The sequence below is a fragment of the Danio rerio genome, chromosome 6 (genome assembly GCF_049306965.1).
Source record: "Danio rerio strain Tuebingen ecotype United States chromosome 6, GRCz12tu, whole genome shotgun sequence".
Lineage (NCBI taxonomy): Eukaryota > Metazoa > Chordata > Actinopteri > Cypriniformes > Danionidae > Danio > Danio rerio.
Genome location: NC_133181.1, coordinates 12,702,872 through 12,725,661, shown reverse-complemented (window position 1 = coordinate 12,725,661; position 22,790 = coordinate 12,702,872). Strand labels below are relative to the sequence as shown.

General features: G+C 40.1%; 1 protein-coding gene and 1 long non-coding RNA gene across 2 annotated transcripts in view; one reads left to right on the top strand and one right to left on the bottom strand.

The window, feature by feature from the left end:
- zswim2 (zinc finger, SWIM-type containing 2) lies at positions 1–3,553 on the bottom strand. Its single transcript, NM_001100143.1, is given in 10 exon segments — positions 1–1,047; positions 1,183–1,351; positions 1,462–1,544; positions 1,655–1,739; positions 1,942–2,054; positions 2,129–2,267; positions 2,535–2,760; positions 2,862–2,902; positions 3,085–3,161; positions 3,256–3,553. Coding segments are annotated over 10 exon segments (1,770 nt in total). The 5' UTR covers positions 3,406–3,553; the 3' UTR covers positions 1–360.
- Positions 3,554–4,462: 909 nt separating this feature from the next.
- Positions 4,463–22,790, top strand: part of LOC141386194 (uncharacterized) — a 40,006-nt gene continuing 21,678 nt past the window's right edge. Inside the window, exons 1-2 of the long non-coding RNA XR_012407684.1 lie at positions 4,463–4,519; positions 17,551–17,684. This is a non-coding gene — a long non-coding RNA (uncharacterized lncRNA). The remainder of the gene's footprint in view (positions 4,520–17,550; positions 17,685–22,790) is intronic.

Here is a 22,790-nt window from a genome sequence, read left to right as displayed (position 1 = left end):
TGAGTTGTACTTACACACTTTTTACTTATCATATAAATATACAATATACAATTTCTGAAGGATTCTAAAAACTTTCTTTTAAAGCTTTTATCTTTAAAAAAAGACAAAAAAAATGATGTATTTAAGAATCTCATGAGGTGTAATATTAAAAACGCAATATTAAATCAAGGCTATAACATTAAAACTGACTCGAGTCTTCCTTGAGGTGCTTCTCTGGTTTTTTAATGTTACAGTCATGGTTTAATAAAGCTTTGTAAAATTAAACATGATTTTCTTCCTTGATTTGGCTTTTATTTCTGTGGAGGTAATCCAGTCCTGCTATCATCTATCATTTGTTTTTTTACTCTGTAATTGCTGGATTTATTCTTGTTTTCTCATAAGTACCGCACTGGCAGGACTGTTTGTCATCCAGAGATGAAGATCCTTCACATCCACTCTGTCAGGTCTTTGTCTCAGGATTTTTTTCAATGGTCTGATCCTGCTTAAAGCTGGAGTTCTGCTGGAAGATCCATTAAAGCCCACAAAGAGTCTCTGCTGCTGCTCCTGTGTTTCGCCAATTGCGGACTGAACGTTAAAGCCTTTCATACTCACTGTTGATGGCCGATTTGGAAATGATGCCCTCCTCTCAACCGGTGCAGACATGGCCTGCTCCAATGATAATCTCCTAGGCCTCTGTTCTTGCCTGTGGGTCACGATGGGCATCCTGGTATATGGTTCTATGTGGGAACTATTGATGCAGAGGTCCTGAAATCCTTGACTGACTGTATCTACTGAGGAAGAACTGGACTTTCTGCACACAGATGGATCAGATGTCACTCCTCTCAACAGAGATGGAGCTTTACCTATCTTGACCTGCAAGCCAATTCCTGGTAGAAAGAACTCTGAGATTTGCCCATCTGTTCTCTTGCTGTGAACATCACTAGATGGAGCCAAAGATCCTGCTCTGCCACTTCTGGGACTCCATGTAAGAGGATTGTAGATGATGTGCCATTCCAGAGGGCAACAGTTAGACACGCGAAGCAATGGATCAATACAGCCAGTATGGAACTAGGTAAGGTTCAATGGAGAGAAATAGATCACTGTTTTAGTTAGCTAATACTTAAAGAGCTCCCATAATGACCACTTTTGATAATGTCCAAACAAATCAAGAAGATTAAAGTTGGTTTCTAGTGGATTTTTTACCTTGTGTTTGCAGGGAAGAGTTCTGATGCACTGACCCAGTTGAAACCTTGAGAGGCAGAGTCTACACTGAACACCTGGATGAAGCAGTCTGGACTCTTTTCGAACCGTTATCACCGGCAAACTCTTTATCACATGGTTTGGGACAATATCACACGACATGCTGACGGAGCTGTAGAGTTAAAAAGATGATTTAAGATTACTTTAGAAATGTTCCATTATGATGAGGAATGAAAAATAAAAGAATTAAGTTGCACTGAAGCTATAAGGCAGAAGACGAACCTGCTACCAGTTAGGTGGTTTTCTATTTTCTGTGTTTCCTGAGAGGCATGAGCTCCTACTGTCTGCCACTGCTGGCCTCTTTTCTGCACAATTATAACACAATGCTTTGATAACCTCTAAATGATATTAAGTTAGTTTAGTTGTTCACAAGCAAAACAAATCTTACAATGAACTCATATTTACAAAGACTTACCATTCGCACCATAAAACAATGTTTTGGATGAAGGGTTTTCTTAAAGCAGTCCTCACACAGGTGGAAAAAACTGCACTCGGTGCACCTGTGAAAGTCAGAAATGAGACATTGCATAAGTCTGGGTTATCATCTGGGTCAAACATTAGTCAGAATCACTATTGTTAAAGGGGGGGACCATATTTTAAACTTTAGCTGATGTGTAATGTAGCTGTGTGTAAATTTTTTACAAATGAAGCAAGAGCACACTGATTACACTGATCTATGTGTGCAGTGTAATTGCTACCTACTTGAAACATTCGCCGACAATTGGACAAACCCTGCAGATGTTACACAAAACACCAAGATGTTTGTCCAGACAGTCCCTCTCATAGCAGGTAACCAGTTCACTTGCATTTTTGACCTGTTAAAAAGATAATACAGCAAATAAAAGATGCGTTAAGCTTAAACAGCTTGTAATTCCTTATAATTACATACCTGTTCAATTAGCTCTTTAAATGTGCCAAAGTCTTCCCTACAGAGTGGACACTTAAGAAGGGCACGTGGGTCCTTCTTGGTTTGGTGATCAGCCCAAACTTTCATACAGGAAATGTGAATGTTGTTTCCACAGCTGAACCTGACCAATGTATAATAACAAATGCATAATTAATGCAATAAGTCAAAACCGTAAGATGGATATTATTAGCTTTTGGTGTTTTCACTTTGAGAATGGTGATGCATTTGGCTTTAAAATTAAGAAAATACATTAATATTTTTGTATTTTGTTTAAGCTTCAACATCCACATCTTGTTTACCATGATATTCAGACACATATTTTAAGAAAATCCATTTCAATCATGAATATGATTATTTCAAGTTAAAAAACTAAGTCTAATTCTCTTACTTGCAATAGGTCACAGGTAATTTTTTTAGCAAAAGTTCTTCTTGACAGATTGGACATATATCATCTTTTTCTACAACTTTCTGTTTTATGCCGCCGTCTTCCTCAGCCGGCTCAGGACATGTTGCGCCTGAGCTGCCATGGTCATTATTGGTTGTAGTTTTGGTCACATGAAGTCCTTGCAAAAGCTCTAGGATCTGTCGCTCCACAAGACCATACTGAAAACAGTCTGAAACAGAAAACTTCTCAGACGCTGATGTACAAATATGTATGTAATTGTTTGTGGCATCTATTGAAAAACTACAACGACACTTCCAATTTTTTACTTACATTCATGATCTCTTGGCAGCCGAAATTTGCGCATTAAAATCCTAAAAACAAATTGTTTAAGGTGAGAGTTTTTTTTATTATTATAAGCACTTACAAATACAATGTCGAATTAAACTTATTTATTTATTTTTAAATGAGATAACATTTATGTCCAAACAGGAAAATATGTGCACTTAGTCTGAGAAAACAACCATCTAAAATCTATCTCAAATAATTGATTTACCAGCAGATGTGTGTGCAAAGATCCTTCTCTTTCTGGTAGGTAGGGCAGGTACATGTGTGAGGATCCCCCAAACACACCTTAAAATATCAAGTTACATTGTTTAAATTGCTCAAAATACATTTAAAAATCATTCTACAACATCAACAGCAACAACAAGGAATAAATGAATACTTTATAATGTTTGCTTTCTCCATCCTCTTGCAGGAGGAATCCAATCGGCCCGTACTCTTTGAGGATGAAAATGGTGGTGTTCAGCGCACGGTGTTGATGTGAGCTGACCGCATCACTCACTGTTTTCCTCCACGTTCTTTTACGGAACATTTTTTATTTAATCTTGTAAACCTGTACCTTTTAAACTTTCCCTACTATTGTTCGAACCTCTGGACGTTTCTTGAAAGCCTCAATTCGTTACGTGAACACGTTGACAGGACACAACACCGTGAAACTTTCTGTTAGCGCGAGCTAAGTTGTATCTGTGTTTCTATAGCAACAAGCCACACAGTGTTTCCTAAGTAAAACCGCTGGATGGCGCTATTGATGAGTAATAACCAATGACTGTAGAAAATAACACGTTTCACTTGCCTGTTTAGTCACATCAGTTTCTCTTTATTAAATGGTTTTGAAAGAATTACATGTTGTTTAATCGTCAATAGTTGACAGACACTAATGTTTAAAAAATACAGGTAAGAACTTACACTGTTAGACTTTTTGTTGAAAGCGTAGCCTAACTTAGATATGCTCATAAAATATCCACTAGCTAGCAAAATGATCGGTAAAACCATTTATCGCAGAATAATACTAATAATAATAACAATAATATACTGGGTTTAATGAAATATTTATATGAAAATATGATACTCGTTTTTGATACTGTTGTAAAAATATAGTTAGGCTATATTGATAGCCTGTTTTGAGAAATGTTTACAATCTGCACACCTACTAAGTAAACGGCTGGCTCCTTGCTTTCTAATAAATGATAGCAGTTGTTTCCAGTGATAGACTATATTAAGTGTGCCGTGTTTACTTTTTGAAAGCAGTGAATAAAAGCAGTAATATGAGGGTTTGAGTAAACGTGTTTAATTGTTTAATCGATTAACTGAAATACGTAAAAATAATTTTGGCAAACAAAAACTCCATAAAACAGTTTTTTTAAATTGTGATCTGTAGGACCCATGTCTCCCACACCCTCATTTTCATCCATAAAATCGAGCATGCCACTGCACTGATCTACTTTGTTCATAAGCTCTGTGTAGAAAATCTCACTGAAGCCCTGCCCACTATTTTTTGAACCTCTCTGATTCACCCATTTACGGCCTATCCATGATTCACAGCTGTACCTTATCACCCTAATTAAGTAATGTGGCTTCCGAGTAGCAGTAAGCTCTTGTCTTTCACTACTCTGGACTGCTCATGTGGTGTTGTGGCTGTTTGCAATGTGAGTTGTTTTCTTGTAGTGTTATTTATGGAGTATTGTTTGTTTATGCAGTTTATTGATTTATTTGCTTGAGCTGTCTTTATATATTTATGATTAGAAACCAGTCTGATACTATGAGGAGAGATTTATGTACTGGCATTGGTGAATGAAACCAAATGAAATGGAGCTTGTTTCAAGTGTTTTGACTGACACTCCATTGTGATAGTCCCCCTGCGAGTCATCATTACCTTCCTAATGTCTTAAACTGTGGGCCTGTTTCAGTAAGGAGGTTCAACCAACTCTGAGTTTAAACTTGAACTCTGAGTTGATAAGCTTCGGTCAGACTGGACTTTTCTTCCCATTCATATGCACGCATCAGACTGGAAACACAAGGTCGTACGTCTCGTGCGACAAGTTTTGCAGTTTGCTTCGTTGGAAAGTTCAAGCTTTGGTTGAACTCTGACCTGCGAAATCGCATCACATGAGTGTGTGAGACCAATCAAGGATCAAAACATGACCTCTCTGTACAGAAATTGAAAATATGGACCAATCTCGCAGTTTTTTTTATTTTTATGTTTAATCAACTTGTTTAATTCCACCTTTTTTCGCAGCCCCGTACGACAGAATTTCGCAAGCTCAAACTCCAGTGTGACCGCAGCTTTACTGAGAGATTAAAAACTCGAGTTTTTGGTTTCAGAGCAGCTGATCTGAGTAAGGTCATTGAACTTTAAATAGACTGAAGCTGCGGTCATCTTTACAACATTCATGTACTATCAAATAACCATGTTTGCTTTATTAATTAAATATGTTTTAAATGATCTCTGTTTCCATAAGTACTGGTAATAATTTGCTATAATGAAGGCTGACTCTGCCAATAAAATCTGTGACTCGTTGGGGAACTGGAAGTCGGTGCAGCAGCAAATCAAATACATTTTTATTTTTATTTTTATAAAATTGCAGTATTTGTTTACTTGAATAAAATGCTAACATTTGTCATTAGTCTTGTAATTAACGAATCACAATCATGCATTTTATCATGGAAGATCATTCTCTCTGTATTTTAGTCTGTGTTTGATTTGTGAGAACTGGCCTCAATAAGTCTTTAATCATTAGTATTACAATCCCCTTTGGAATGGCAAACGGATTATTTCTATTTTAATATGAAACTGATTGTAATCATCAAAACCTATGACTGTCTGAACATTAAGCTCTTGCTGATTTTGAAATTTCACTTGTATCTACAATCATTCACCATCTCTCAAAGATCTATAACACATGCCATGAGCCTTGGCCTGCTTAAAGTGACAGTGATGCCTTCGACATTTTTAAAAAAGTCATTTTTATTGCCAGTATTGCTTTATATTACTTGCAGTGGGAGGTTGAGATTTATGGATCAGTCTAAAAAAATAACACATTTACAAGAGAAAATTCACAAATACCAAATACAATTCATAACTTCAATATGCAATTCAGAAATACACAAATCTAATTCATAAGTTCAAAACACGATTTATAAATGCACAAATCTAATTCATAAATTCAAAGCACGATTCATAAATACACATCTAATTCGTAAGTTCAAAACACGATTCATAAATACACAAATCTAATTCGTAAGATCAAAGCACAATTCATAAATGCACAAATCTAATTCGTAAATTCAGAGCACGATTCCTAAATACATACATTTAATTTATAAGTTTAAAGCACGATTCATAAATGCATTAATCTAATTCGTACGTTCAAAACACGATTAATCAATACACAAATCTTATTCGTAAGTTAAAAACACGATTTATAAATGCACAAATTTCGTTTGTAAGTGCAAAGCAAAATTCATAGAAACACAAATCTAATTCGTAAATTCAAAACACGATTCATAAATACACAAATCTAATTCGTAAGTTCAAAACACGATTTATAAATACACAAATCTAATTTGTAAGTTTAAAACACAATTTATAAATAAACAAATTTCATTTGTAAGTTCGAAGCTCAATTCAAAAATACATAAATCTAATTCGTAAGTTCAAAACACAATTTATAAATACACAAATCCAATCCGTAAGTTCAAAACTTTCAAAAATGTATAAATTCACAAATGTAATTTGTAAGTTCATAACGTGATTCGTAACTACACAAATCCAATTTGTAAATTTAAAGCACGATTCATAAATGCATGAATCTATTTGGAAGTTTCAAAGCACGATTACAAATTAAATTTGTCTATTTAGGAAGTTCAAAGCATGATTCATACATACACATCTAATTAGTAAGTCCAAAACACGATCCATAAACGCATGAATTTAACTTGTATGTTCAAAACATTATTTAAAAATAAACAAATCCAATTTATCTTGCAAAAATATGACTTTTAATAGTGTTTTTACAAATTGTTCTTTGAATTTACAAATTGGATTTTTTTTATCTTCAAGAGTTCACACTTAGCTGATGATTAATTATAAGCTTGTTTGGCATGCTGTCCCGGGAGAGAGCCCTGAGCTCATGAGATCCTCGAGCCCAGGACTCCCTCCCGTTGCAAAGCGGGAGGGGAGTTTGAGCTCAGGTAGATCTCGGGAACTCCCCTGCTGTAGCAAGTGAATGCTCTTGAAACTAATTACTAACTAGGAGCGTGTCTATGTTGACAATTTGGCTTGTTCAATTGGCTTAATTGCATGTTTTTGGGTGGTGGGAGGAAACCGGGGAACCCGGGGGAAACCCACGTTAGCACGGGGAGAAGTGCAAAACTCCACACAGAAATGTCTGCTAGTTTTGGTAGAGCCAGGAACCAGAGACATTCTTGCTGTGAGGCGACAGTGCTAGGCACTGGACCACCGTGTCACCCGTCTAAGAAGGAGGCGTAGGGGAGGAAGGGGGGACTCTTCAAAACGAAGATAGCAATGGAATAAACCCCGGGGTATTTATAGTAGTTTAGGAGTCATCTGATTGGATAGTAGTGAATTGGATAATGCGGGTCAGCTGCTAGCAATCATAAGCACGTGATCCTCTCGAAATTTGTTTATACATAAACTTCACTTCAAGAGTTCACACTTAGCTGATGATTAATTATAAGCTTGTTTGGCATGCTGTCCCGGGAGAGAGCCCTGAGCTCATGAGATCCTCGAGCCCAGGACTCCCTCCCGTTGCAAAGCGGGAGGGGAGTTTGAGCTCAGGTAGATCTCGGGAACTCCCCAAAAATGCCTTTGAATAGCTCGGGACAGCAGCCGCGTATTGAAGAGCCCCCCAAAAAGCAGGTGTAACAAGCCATATCCGGCTGCTGGATATAGCGTTGATAGCTTAGGAAGAGAAGCTTCTAAGGGAGCAGAGCAAAGTAGGCTGCTAGAGCTTAGGCGGGGTGGGGGCAGGGCTGGATAGACTCCGCGGGAGTCAAGGCTCAAATATATACACCCCTGCGGGGGTGGGAGCTGGGGTTAGTTTGCTCAAGCAAGAGTCGGGAAGATTTGGGCGGTGGAGACTCTTGCATGAGAGGGTGGGAGGTGGCCAGGGCCTGAACTCCGGCGGGAGTTGAAGCTCGTTTTAGTCGCCCCTGCGGGGGCTAGAGCTGAGGATTGAGGGCCTATGCGTAAGGAAGAACATAGCGAAAGAGTGACGCTGAAAGAAAGACAGTTAGCGGAGGACTCAACGCTGAAAAAAGAATTGAGGAAATAGGAGGGTAAGGAGATAAGGGGGAAGATCAGAGAAGGGTAAAAGTAGCGGAAGCACTCACGCTGTAAGGAAGAAAGAAGGGGCAAATAATTGCCAGGCGGAGAATCTCAACGCCAGAAAGAAGAAAAGGAGAATATAGAAGTATATATGCATATATAAATATATATGAATATATATGGTTATTACATGGTAAGGGCCGGGCGTGGGTGGTGATTGACTCTTGCGAGAGTCGAAGCTCGGAGCGACCCCTGCGGGGGTCAGAGCTGCTGTGGGCATTTTCCCCTGCTGAAGTCTGGGAAAGGGAGGGGGCGGTGGAGACTGCAGCAGGGGGTGGCCGGGGCGGGACTCTTGCGAGAGTCGAAGCTCGTTTTAGTCACTCCTGCGGGAGTTAGAGCTGAGGATTGATGGCCTATGAGAAAGGAAGAAAAGAGAGGGCGGAGGAACTCGACGCCAAAGGAAGAAAAGGAGAGAGGGGATAACCTGCGTGCGTGAGCATGCACGTGCGTCTATTCCTGTTTCGGCATGTGCATGCACACGCATCGGAACAGGTATACATCGGATGTATGCGTATAACATGCGCATACATACCATTTCTAATGGCCTGGGTGGGGCGCAAATGGTGACTCTTGCGAGAGTCGAAGCTCAGCGCGACCCCTGCGGGGGTCAGAGCTATGGGGGGGGGGGGGCAGTAAGAGTCGGGAAGAGGGAGGGGGTAGTGCAGGCTCTTACTGGGGGTGGTAGTGAAGGGGTGGCCGGGGATGGGCTAGGGGTGACTCGCGAGAGTCGAATTCGGATTGGACCCCTGCGGGGGTCAGAGCATGGTGAGGGAAGGAGCATAGTAGGTTTGAAAGGAAAGTTAAGAGCATACATGCAACCTGCACAACATGTAGTGCCCCTAGGCTCACATACTCATTGCTTGCACATACATATGTATACTTAGACGTACGCCTGTACCCATATACATATCTGCGTGCAACATGCATGTATACGTGTGCAAACGCACGCTGTCTTTGCGCGAGCAATCACACACATTCCATGCGCACCCATACGCAAGCACACACACACACGTACTCCAGCCTACTTAGGGTCGAGCTCGTACCCCTAGTTGGAGTTTGGAATTTAGCTGATAAGGGCTAGCTGGGCTGTCTTGAGGTGGGATCGGCTGAGGCGAATGTAAGCTTTGAAGGCATCGGAGGACCAGCGGCCTAGGGTCTGGATTTGGTGTGGGGATAGACCTTTGTGAGCTGCTGTGGTGGCTGCGCCAATTCTAAATGAATGGCTGGAATACAATTCGGGGGAAAAGCCCGAAAGGCGAAGGACTTCTTTCAGATGTTTTTAAAACCAAAAACGGGTTACTGGACGGTTAGCGTCATCAGTAAAAAGTGGGGCATGTGGGTCGGACTCTTTTGCTCTCCTTGAATGGAGAAAGCTAGGAGAGTTTGGAATGGCTGAGTGGGGGAAAATATGTTAAATATGTAAACAAAATGCCCTTTGCTTATCTGATCTGTTTTGCTTTGCTTAATGAAAAAGGCGAGTGTTTCAGCATTCAGCAGTGTTAGATCAGATATAGTGGGGTGTATTGCGGGATTGAAATTGGATGTGATAGCCATTTCTGAATATAACTCAAGGGTCCTTGCGACAGCGTAAAGGATCAGAGATATGGAAGTTTTATGGCAATATCATTTGTGAATAGAGTGGAACAGGTGTTGGATGCTGGTCTGCTTCCGGTACCAAGAGCCGAAATTTCTGGAAAAGAAAGTGAGAGAGAGAATCAGCAATTTGATTTTTGCAAACTGGAACATGTCTAGCAGTCATAATGAATTGCTTTTGGCTGCCGTCCAAAGGAGGCGTCTTAGTAAGGGCATAATTGGAAGTGCGTGCGAGCGTCCTTTATTAATGCAATAAACGGTGGCTTCGTTGTCGCAATGAACGAGAATGCTAGAGGCGGACCATTCATCTCCCCATAAAAGCGCTGCTGCGACTATGGGGTAGAGTTCGAAAGCGCAGATGATTGCTGATTTCTGGGTAGACTGAGCATCTGCGGGCCACGTTGAAGTAAACCAGTGACCTTGGTAAAAGCCGCCGAACCCGACTGAGGGGGCAGGGTCAGTGAATAAATTAATATCCACCGGGGAAGAAATTAGGTCGCTATAGAAAAAGGAACAGCCGTTCCATTGCTTAAGGAAGGAGATCCATAAGCTGAGTTCATTGCGACTGGGTTTAGAAAGATATATGGTATCTTCTAAACCGGGGACCGAGGTGGAGAGCTGAAGGAGGTGAGTAATAAACGGGCGGCCTTGGGGAATTATGCGCATCGCAAAATTGAAATGCGCGAGAATAGATAGCAGTTCGCGTTTGGTGCATGATGGTTTCTCGAGGAAAATTTGAGATAAAGAGATTATACGGTCAATCTTTTCTTTGGGAAGGGATGCTTGAAATTTATTCAAATCTAAGTTGATGCCCAGAAATTCTATGGAAGTGCTGGGACCGGCTGTTTCTCCTCTGCGAGGGGGATGCCTAGATTTTCGAAAACCTTTGGGTGATCGATAGGTGTTTAGCTGGGGGTGAGAAGGTAGGGAGGAGGAGAAAAATAAGGAGAGAATCATTGAGGAGATGGATGATATGCGGGATTTCGTAGTTATTAGATAAAATCCAGCATGATGCTTCTTAAGCATATCGAAAATTTTAGGACTACTTTTGCAGCCGAAAGTTTATCGGACTGCAAAGTAAAATTGTGAGCGCCAATGAATGCCAAAAAGGTGCCAGAAGTCTGGGTGAATTGGCATGATTTTAAAGGCGGATGAAATGTCGATTTTTTGCAAGCCAAGCATTGCGGCCGGCTAAACTGATGAGCGAAATTGCTTGGTCTATATCACGATAATTCAGCGAGTATTCGTCTGATGGAATGGTGCTGTTAATGCTAGGAATATAGAATTGTGAGGAGCGGAGACCAATAATCAAGGGTTTTTGCTAGAGAATTCTCAAGTCGCAAAGTCAATAGGACTAATACACGAACGCTGAACAGTGGGGCAAGAATAGTACTATCATGAGTTTATTATCGATTCTTTTTGATTAACGAATTCACTGTTGCAGGTTCGGTAGTCGCAGATTGTAGATTGGAGCAGAATAAGGTTAAGGAAGGGAGAGCTGGAACGCCCGGGTTAGATCTGAAATCAGAAATCAGAAGTTAGTATCAGGGTGACAATGCAATTCAAGCAATTTGAGAAATATGGCATCGTGGATGTGAGCTATGTGAGTGGAAATGCATCCTTTATGTAGAGTGTGATTGTATTTGAAGAGCATATAAAATGTAATGGGTTGGATGAGGGTCAGGTTCTGCAGCCAAATGTCATGGTCTTTTTATTAATGCATGGTCTGATAGCTTGATGTCGCTACGTGCAAGGATGGTAGAGGTGAGCATTCATCCCCCCACAGAATGGCAACTGGATGGAGAGCTGAGGATATAGGGTATAGTTTGTCTGGTGGTCCTGGAAGTGTTTATTGAAGATCCGTTGTCAGAAATGTCCTCCTATTCATAGCAGCCAATCAGGAAGTTGTTTGTTGCTGTTTCACATCCAACTGACTTGCCATTATAAGCTTACATAAGACACTAGTGTATGAATAAATGAGTCACTGGTCTAGTGTAATTGGACCCCAGTGCTCTGTGTATAATTTATTTATTTATTTATTTATTTTATTTATTTATTTTTTTTTAATTGCTAACATCAAACTCTGAACTCTGAGACTTCAAGGGCGATGTCACCACTTAGTAAAACTGTGAATGGAATGTTAGTAATTGGCTTTACTTTAATCCATGAATAACATTTGTTGGTATCTTAACTTCATTCATAAGCTTGTCTGGTCCAAATTCATTCATAAGACTTGCAACAGAGTCAAGAGAGAGGGCAGGACCTTCTCCAGAGAGCTTATTGGGTGGTGATGCTTCTCCTTACAGCTATTGGCTTAAGGAGAGCCAGTCAAGCGTGCCAAAGGTGAAAAAGCCCGGCGGCCATTTTGTTGATCAAGTTCACCATTGTTTATGACTTGAGCTGTTGCTTGCTGAACATTCCAGCAAACAAGCTGTTAGATGTTATGGATCAGTGGACGGGCAAGAGGCGAGTATCTTTAGTTAAAATCATTGTTTACACTAGTCTTGTTATTCAAAAGATTTATAAGTGTTTTAGTCTAAATGTTTGGTAAGGTTATTTTGCAAAGCTTCCCTTCATGTGCATAGCATGTGCACCGCTAGGAAAAAGGTAATGGTTCAGTTTCATTGCAATGGCTTTGGAGTTTTTGGCTGTCATTTGCTGGAGAATAGGGTTGAAGACACAGCAGATGCGTTGAAGTGGAAGGTTTGATGTTTGTTGAAGTCGTTGATGCAATTGTTGGAGTTGTTTTGAAGTAGTAGTTGTTGTTGCTGCAGTTGTTGTTGCTGCAGTTGTTGTTGCTGCAGTTGTTGTTGCTGCTGCAGTTGTTGTTGCTGCAGTTGTTGTTGCTGCTGCAGTTGTTGTTGTTGCTGCAGTTGTTGTTGTTGCTGCAGTTGTTGTTGCTGCTGCAGTTGTTGTTGTTGCTGCAGTTGTTGTTGTTGCTGCAGTTGTTGTTGTTGCTGCTGCAGTTGTTGTTGTTGCTGCAGTTGTTGTTGCTGCTGCAGTTGTTGTTGCTGCTGCAGTTGTTGTTGCTGCTGCAGTTGTTGTTGCTGCTGCAGTTGTTGTTGCTGCAGTTGTTGTTGCTGCTGCAGTTGTTGTTGTTGCTGCAGTTGTTGTTGTTGCTGCAGTTGTTGTTGTTGCTGCAGTTGTTGTTGTTGCTGCAGTTGTTGTTGTTGCTGCAGTTGTTGTTGTTGCTGCAGTTGTTGTTGCTGTTGTTGCTGCAGTTGTTGTTGCTGCTGTAGATTGTAGCTTGTAAATTATAGCTAGTAGCTTGTAGATTATAGCTGGTAATTTGTAGATGGTAGCTGGTAGATTGTAGCTGGTAGGTGATAGCTGGTAGGTGATAGCTTGTAGATGCTTTGGTTGTCCATGCTGGTTTAGAGTAGGTTCTTCAACGGAGCTAGCTACGGTGAAGCTGCCTCTTCAAAACGAAGATCCTTCAAAACGAAGATAGCAATGGAATAAACCCCAGGGTATTTATAGTAGTTTAGGAGTCATCTGATTGGATAGTAGTGAATTGGATAATGCGGGTCAGCTGCTAGCAATCATAAGCACGTGATCCTCTCGAAATTTGTTTATACATAAACTTCACTTAATTGTGCTGTGCGTGTATGAACTTTATTTTGTAAATGTAGTATTTTTAAGGCTGTCTCTATAGAGATTTGTTTGCAGAACATTCAATCTCTCATAAGAGCTTCGTTGTGTGCAATATGTCTCGATGTGGTACAAAAGTTCAGATATTGCACAAAAGTAGCTGATATATTGCATAATCGTAAACCATTATCAGACAATCCACATGTGGCGGATGACTAGTTGCCTGGACGCAGATCCCAACAAACCACATATTATCCTCCCAATTACAGTAGTTGTATACAAGACCAGATATTGCATGTGATTTTGTTAGTATTGTGAATACGAACACCGTGCCTCCACAATTTTTTTGCATTGACGTAAAAACAAACTGCGTAATGCTGATGCATCGTAGTGCTGGAAAATGACAAACTGCTCTCTAATCACTCTGCCGATTCCACCCCTACGTGAAGTAGTTTGTAATGGATTACATCATCAAAACATCTGTTGACCCATGCGTGCTTCGTAATTCACATATCACTTCAGGCGTTTCAGTGTGACAACGCCTGCTTTTATTGCCCGTGAGATTCACATCATTTCAATCAATGTACCCTTTTGTATTTTCATCTGTCCACTGATTTCATATGGTTGCATATTTATGACACGGGATTGATCGTGTAGCAAATGCATTGTGACATAGGAAGCTTGCATGTGATGCCAGCAGTTGGTATTTGTCCTGCAAAAGAGAGTGTTTTTAGCATGTGCTGATTGATCCGCAAGGAGTGATGAGCAAATCAGCAAGGAGTGAAGAGGCATAGATTTGCTGGCAGCATTACCAGTTTAATTAGCAAAAAATAAAGAAGGAACAACTTTGAAAGTATTTTCTTCTATTTTTTTAACAAGTGTTTTTATTAGTTTTACATTTTGAAAGTATTTTCAATAACAAAGGCTTAATTACAATACAGAAAACAAGATCTCAGCCACGCCAATAACACTTTATTTTGATGGTCCCCTTAGAACTGCATGTAACTTTGCAGCTACATATCCACTAGCAGTCTTTAAAGTCTTTCTGAACTGTCTCTTAATATCTGCTAATACTTTAAAAATGTTATGTATTTTGTTGCTCCACCAGCAGACATGGCTAAGATAGGTTGGTTAGATAGGTTGGTTATGTATGCTGATCTGCTTGTTTAAAGTATATGACCTTGCAAGACAATGGGAAAGTATTTAAGTAAATCAGATTCACTGGAAAGAACTGAAAGTATAAAAGTTTTTTTGTTCAGATCTTTTTATTGACATTTTACTCGAAACAATTCAAAGATTTGAAAAATAGAGACAAATTATGTTTGCTCTTGCAGAGTCCCCCACCCCACTGCACCATTTCAATACATTATATTATACACATTCTTAAACTCAGGGTACATACGGTCATGGAAAACCTGAAGAAGTCATGGAATTTTGACATTGGCATTCTCCATGCCTGGAAAAGTTTTGGAAAAACAGAAAAAACCCACGAGGTTTTGGAAAAGTCATGGAAATTACATTTACATTTAGTCATTTAGCAGACATTTTTGTCCAAAGAGACGGTCACAGTAGAGCTTGTGCTTGCAACATTCTGTTGTGTGGCGCTGCGAAAAGGGGCGGGGTTAAAAAATATGATTAAACATTAATAAAAAGTGAGAGATTGCTCCATATTTTAAACTTCTTATTTTAAATGATCTTCTATTAATCTCACTGCTGATGTGATTTCGCAGGTAAGAACTCAACAAGCTTGAACTTTTGAATGCAGTGAAATGCAAATCACATGCTCATGTTTCTGGTCTGCCACATTTACATGCTTATGAATGGAAGTCTATGGAGCGAAAAGTGCAGTGTGATCGTGGCTTTATAACAGAAGTAGTTTAACCTACTGTTGCTAGTTTAACAAACCTTCATCTAAAATTTGTTTGCTAAAAATCTGTATATTGGAATAGAGGTTAGTTGTTTTTCACTTTCTTTTCTTGGCCAAAAACATGGGGCTAATTATTCTGACTTCAACTGTATATAATGAATCACAATGGACAAAAAAAAACTGGTATCTTTGCTCATATAGGAACATTCTTTCTAGGATTGGGTCGATAGACTATGCCATCGTCCATCGCAGATGGCCGACAGACATCACGATGCTGAGCCGGCATCGCAATCCTCCATCTTGCCCCTTTCTCGGCAGCAACCCGCTTGCAAAAAATATACACTGCCCCGTTTACACTAATATGTCTTAGTTTTAAAATAGCATTTTAGAACGAAAATGATCCACGTCCATATTGGCATTTTATCCAGCATTTCTAAAAACATCTCTGTCCATACTATACCGCTGAAAATGCACATCACGTTACCATACACAGACACACACACACACACTCTGACATGCACTGCAGCATATGCACACGTCTGATCTCCAGGCAGTCAGCGGGTGCTTTGACCACAAAAGTTTATCAAGGATGTACCGCTGGATCGCGACTTACTATAGTTGTTAGACGTGATTATTTAATCTTGTCCCTATCTAACGACTCTTTAGTCTTTTGAATCTATCAGGTAGCGTGTAACAGCGTCAGTACACTGCTTCAATCTTTCGCTTTCAGGCTTGTACTTAGTAATTTTAGTGAAAACCTCAGATACTGTTGGTTGGTTTCTGTTGATTGTGCACCTTTTTTACCAATCAAGTTGGTCGACGCCATTATAATAACACAGATCACTCTGCATATTCAGGCCAGAGTCCTGCGGAAAAAGTGATTGACAGGTGGTAATTTGTGTGCAACTCGATTCTTTATTTATTTATGAGTGATTTTGGGTAAAACAAAGACCATGTGGGTCAGGTAGTTGAAATGGTAGGCTACAAATAATTAAATCATTATGAATGTAATACTCATAAATAATTCATTCACTGCCGCCTATGATGACGATGCCATCGTTCATAGCGATGTTTCACATTAGACATTATACAATGCCAAATTGGTCAACATAGCCCAGCCCTAATCCATTCATTAATTTTCCTTCGGCTTGGTCTCTGATTATCAGAGTTCACCACAGCAGAATGAACCGCCAACTATTCCAGCAGATGTTTATACACAGAGGATGCACACAACCCAGTACTAAGAAACACCCATACACTCTCACATTCAGACATTCATACGGCCAATTTTTGTTTACCAATTCACCTATAGTGCATGTCTTTGGACTGTGGGGGAAACCGGAGCACCCAGAGGAAACCCATGCCAACACAGAACATGCAAACTCCACACAGAAATGTCAACTGGCCCAGATGGGAATCATACCAGTGAACTTCTTGCGACAGTGATGCGACAGTGCTAACCACTGAGCCACCGTGCCGCCCCTCATTGGAAAAAAGTTTGAATTTATTTTTTTAACTTAAACAGTAATCGCAGCCATTTTTTTCCAGATATTTCCTTTTATGCATTAATGTATATTTTCGAAACAGGTTTCAGCTGTATAGAAAATTAAAATGCACATCCAGTGAAGTTATTGTCTGCTACAAGGAAACAGTTCTAAGCAGCTGAAAAGCTTTATCAGCAGTTATACTTATAAGTCAACTTACAACGATTGTTACTGTCGTACATGGTGTACAAACATTAAATGAGGAGCCCTCCAGAGCAGAAGGTCTGATATTGTAATATATTTTGTTTCTGATGCGTACTGTAAGTGGTAGAACAATAAAAGCTACATACTGAAAAATGTATATGAGTTTCCTCTTTATACATTTCTGGAGAGTGCCAAATACGTCCCAGGAAGTATGTTTTTGTGCAGTATTTTTTCGCAAGTCCACCAGAGGCCGCTGTGTGCGCTTTTTGAGATTTCAGATTTATCTTGAGTGCCATTCGCACCTGCTTTTCTCAAGTAAATCCACCAGAGGCCGCTGTTGTCTGACTGACTGACTGACCAATCGATCAACTGACCCACCCTCCTCCTTCCCTAAACCCAACCAATAGTGTATTCAAAAGCACCGATTGACCCGACTACACACTTCCCCAAACCCAACTAACAGTTTTAAAAAGCAATCCATAAAGAAAAAACCTTGTCTAATTTTTACTACGTTTTCAGATTTTACCACATTCTCACCCTGTTATTTACTTCTTTATTTTATTATGTTGGCTTTTGTTTTTGTCATACCAGCTTTCTGGAATGGTTCTTCGCCGGACTTGAACCCTGTCATCATGGCCAACTCCTCTTTGCACCTCAAGTCGACTGATGTACATGATGAGCTAACTGGACAAAATGGTGACTGCGGGAAAGCCGTCCATACAAAGGTAAGCAGTCAGCTGGTAAACGCGTAAAGAAACTGCGTCATACCACCCCATAGCATTTGTTTTAAAGATGAAATGCAGCCATACGTACTTCTGGCTACATAATTCTTGATCTCCAGAAATGTATATTGGGCTACGTTTTCAGAATGAGCCTATGTTGTTGTTTTTTTGCATTGTATCAAAACCTTAAACGCCAAAACCATAAAAAATTCACAAAAGAAACAGTTTAAAAGCTTTAATATACAAAATTAACATGAAGATAAACAGAACTGGGAAAAAAAACATTCCCCACAAAAATACATTTAATAACACAATAAAATATTACATTTGAATGGCCTTCATTGCAGAAAGATGCTTTGTCAAGATGCTTTCAGCCAGACTTGACCAAACAGTAACGCAGTGTTTCATCACCCCTGTTGTTGCTTACGTCCATAAAAGTGTTGACATCACGCTGTTTTCTCTGAGGAGCTAGACATGGGAGGATTTCAGTAAACTTTCCCAGCGCTGGTTTGGGTTCCACAAGCGCATTGACACTCTGTGGTTTGATGACTTGTTTAAATATTAGCTTGAATGTCTGTCTTGCTGACACAGTGGCGAGATTTAAAATATATTAATAATAAGAACTATATCTGAGAGATTTCTAGCTTTCTGGTTCTACTTACAGATTTTAGTGGAGCAACAACTGCCAATTTTCAGTAGTTTTCACTCTCTTTTTCTCTCTCCCTCTCTCTTTTTCAATTCAGTTAACTTTTTGCATGACATACATGGGTACATACTGTATTGCCAAAGCATTTATAGCAGAAAAAAAGACTACTACAATAGTAATAATAGTAGTAACTAGATAGTAAAGTTTGAGGACAAACTTTATGGTGGCTTGAAAAGCCGAATCTGAAAGTTTGAAGTGGTTTTAAAGTGTAAATAGCATGTTAGTATGATTTTAGCTTGAGGTAACATATTACTAGCATGAATTAGCATGTTAGTAGCATGATTCTTACATGAATTAGCATGTTGTTAGCATGATTCTAGCATGAATTAGCAAGTTACTAGCATGTTTCTAACATGAATTAGCATGTTGTTAGCGTGATTCTAGCATGAATTAGCATGTTACTAGCATGATTCTAGCATGAATTAGCATGCTACTTGGATAATTCTAGCATAAATTAGCATGTTAGTAGCATGATTCTTACATGAATTAGCATGTTAGCATGATTCTAGCATGAATTAGCATGTTTCTAGCATGAATTAGCATGTTGTTAGCATAAATCTAGCATAAATTAGCATGTTACTAGTATGATTCTAGCATGAATTAGCATGTTGTTAGCATGATTCTAGCATGAATTAGCATTTTACTAGGCGGTTGCTAGGGTGTTTTAAGTGGTTGCTAAGGTGGTGCCAGGCAGTTGCTAAGGTGGTCTGACTAGTTGCTAGGTGGTTGCTAAGGTGTTGCTAGACGGTTGCTAGGGTGTTTTGAGTGGTTGCTAGGTGGTTGCTAAGGTGGTGCTAGGCAGTTGCTAAGGTGTTCTGACTAGTTGCTTAGTGGTTACTAAGGTGTTGCTAGGTGGTCGCTAGGGTATTCTGAGTGGTTGCTAGGTTGTTGCTAAGGTGTTGCTAGGCGGTTGCTAGGGTGTTCTGAGTGGTTGCTAAGGTGTTGCTAGGTGGTTGCTAAGGTATCCTAAGTGGTTGCTAGGTGGTTGCTAAGGTGTTGCTAGGTGGTTGCTAAGGTGTTGCTAGGCGGTTGCTAGGGTGTCCTAAGTGGTTGCTAAGGTGTTGCTACGGTGTTCTGAGTGGTTGCTAGGTGGTTGCTAAGGTGTTGCTAGGTGGTTGCTAAGGTGTCCTAAGTGGTTGCTAGGTGGTTGCTAAGGTGTTGCTAGGCGGTTGCTAGGGTGTCCTAGGTGGTTGCCAAGGTGTTGCTAGGCGGTTGCTAGGGTGTCCTAAGTGGTTGCTAGGTGGTTGCTAAGGTGTTGCTAGGCGGTTGCTAGGGTATTCTGAGTGGTTGCTAAGGCGTTGCTAGGTGGTTGCTAGGGTGTCCTGAGTGGTTGCTAGGTGGTTGCTAAGGTGTTGCTAGGTGGTTGCTAGGGTGTCCTAAGTGGTTGCTAGGTGGTTGCTAAGGCGTTGCTAAGCAGTTGCTATGGTGTTCTGAGTGGTTGCTAAGGTGTTGCTAGGTGGTTGCTAAGGTGTCCTAAGTGGTTGCTAGGTGGTTGCTAAGGTGTTGCTAGGTGGTTGCTAAGGTGTTGCTAGGCGGTTGCTAGGGTGTCCTAAGTGGTTCCTAGGTGGTTGCTAAGGTGTTGCTAGGCGGTTGCTAAGGTGTCCCAAGTGGTTGCTAGGTGGTTGCTAAGGTGTTGCTAGGTGGTTGCTAAGGTATTCTGAGTGGTTGCTAAGGCGTTGCTAGGCGGTTGCTAGGGTGTCCTTAGTGGTCGCTAGGCCCTTACTAAGGCATTACTAGGCCGTTGCTAGGCGGTTGCTAGGGTAGTTTGGGTGGTTGCTAGGCAGTTGCTAGGGTACCCTGGTTGGTTACTAGGCAAGCCCCACATACATGCTTGATAAAACATTTATACTTAGTAAGCATTTCTAGCAAGTTACAGTACTTGGCTAGTCAATATTAGCATGTAGCTAGTCACTGCTAGCATGTGTAGCATATAGGAAGTTCCGTATGCTAGCATGAGTCAAACGAGCCAATCTCCAAGTCTCTACGATGTTCTGATGCTGAGATATAGCTGTTGATGAATGGTTGCTAGGGTACTCTGTTTTGTTGCTATGGGCGAGGTTACAGAGTGAACTTGAATGTGGTTGGTTGTCTTAGTCAAATGAACCAACCCCCTTGTCTCTATGACACTGCTATGCAAAGATATACATCTTGGCCTATTTTAATGGAAGTCTATGGAATCAATTTGGGGGCGTGGCTTGTGAGCTTTATTATCATATTGAGATGCTCATTGGTTGTCTGAGTCAGATGAGCCATCCCCCAAGTCAATAGGACACTGCTATGCAAAGATATGCATGTAGGCCAGTTATTAACATGAGTCTAGTATGAATTAGCATGTTACTAGCATGATTCTAGTTCAAATTAGCATGTCATTAGCATGTTTCCAGTATGAGTTAGCATGTCATTAGCATGATTAGCATATGACTAGCATGTTGCTAGCATGATTGGCATGTCATTAGCATGTTAGAATTATAAGCATTTGATAGCACAGCTAATTACATTATATAGGACAGTTGCTAGGGTGCAGTATGTGGTAGTTAGGGGTGTGGCTAGAAAGTTAAAAGGCCATCAGTGATTGGCTGCTGGCTAGACTGAGTTAAATGAGCTCAGCCATTAGTCTCTATGACAGTCTGATGCAGAGTTATGAGCTCACAAAATTTGATCCCATGTTAAGTCAATGAGAGTCTTTTGTAATGGAAGTCTACGGGACAGTTGCTAGGGTGCAGTATGTGGTAGTTAGGGGTGTGGCTAGAAAGTTAAAAGCTCATCAGTTATTGGCAGTTTGGTAGTCTGAGTTAAATGAGCTCAGCCATTAGTCTGTATGACAGTCTGATGCAGAGTTATGAGCTCACAAAGTTTGATCCCATGTTAAGTCAATGAAAGTCTTTTGAATGGAAGTCTACGGGACAGTTGCTAGGGTGCCATAAGTGGTTGCTAGGGAGTGGCTAGTAAGTCTAAAGGTCATCAGTGATTGGCTGCTGACTAGACTGAGTTGAATGAGGCCTGACTCTAGTCTGTAGGACAGTCTGATGCAGAGTTATGAGCTCACAAAGGTTGACCCAATGTTAAGTCAATGGCAGTCTTTTACAATGGAAGTCTATGGGACAGTTGCTAGGGTGTCAAAAGTGGTTGCTAGGGAGTGGCTAGTAAGTTTAAAGGTCATCAGTTATTGGCGGCTGGCTAGACTGAGTTAAATGAGCCCAGTTAGAAGTCTGTAGGACAGTCTGATGCAGAGTTATGAGGTCACAAAGTTTGACCCAATGTTAAGTCAATGGGAATTTTGGGAATTTTCCGGGTCGTTTTTCGGAAAACCGAAAGTCGGATCAGTTGGAACAGATATAGCAACCCGAGTCAGACCAGTTTGAAGGTTTGACGAAAGTTTGAAGTATGAAGCTTGAAAAGTTTAGGAGGAGATACACTTTAAAATTAGTCTCAGAAGAAAGAAGAAGAAGAAGAAGAAGAACTAGAACCTAAAGTTCGTTGACGAACTTTGATGTTGGCTTGAGAAAGCCAACGTGACTGCGCCGGGGACTCAAAGGCAGTTGGCAGGAAGCACAGCGGTTGAGAAGTGGTTGCTAGGCGGTTGCTAAGATGTTGCTAAGGCATTCCTAGGTAGTTGCTAGGGTGTTCTGAGTGGTTTCTAGGCTGTTGCTAGGGTCCACTGGACTGTTAATCGGAAGGCCTCATTTACATTTTTGATCAAATCGAGAGAGAGAGAGAGAGAGAGAGAGAGAGAGAGAGAACTGATTTGTTCAGGTTGTTTAATGCAGATCACTATAGTATAGTTAGTATTTATAGTATATATTATAATCTGAACAAAATTACATTATAATAAATATCATATAAAGAAAAATATTAAATTAAAATACTAATGAAACAATAGCACATGCATTTAGTTAATTTGTCTTTTATTTAATCAGTCTTATCAGTTTTGCAGTTAATAAAGAGTACAGTCAATTTACAGTAATTTGCAGCGTTATATATATAGTTATAGTTATATAGTTATATACAGTTTACAGGAAGAAAATTGCATTAAATACAATATTAGGCCATCTTCATCACGTGGTTAATTCTGACCAATGACGTTGTTCCACCCCACTGGCCACTAACACAATGTTATAATCGTAATATTTAATTGTCATCACCTGGGTGATTTTATTTTTTTTTTGTTACAGCATAGGCCAAAAGCTTGGCTTTCATTGTCATTATCACAAGTGAGGAGAAGGCTTTTTTGCGGTACAGAATATTCTGTTTTGAAAGAAATATCTGAAGTAAACTTATGTTTTTGCCAACATAAAAGGGGGATAAAAAATAATCCTTATAACCCTAACCATAAATGTGTGTGTGTGTATGTATATATATATATATATATTAGGGATGTAACGGTATCAGAATTTCACGGTACG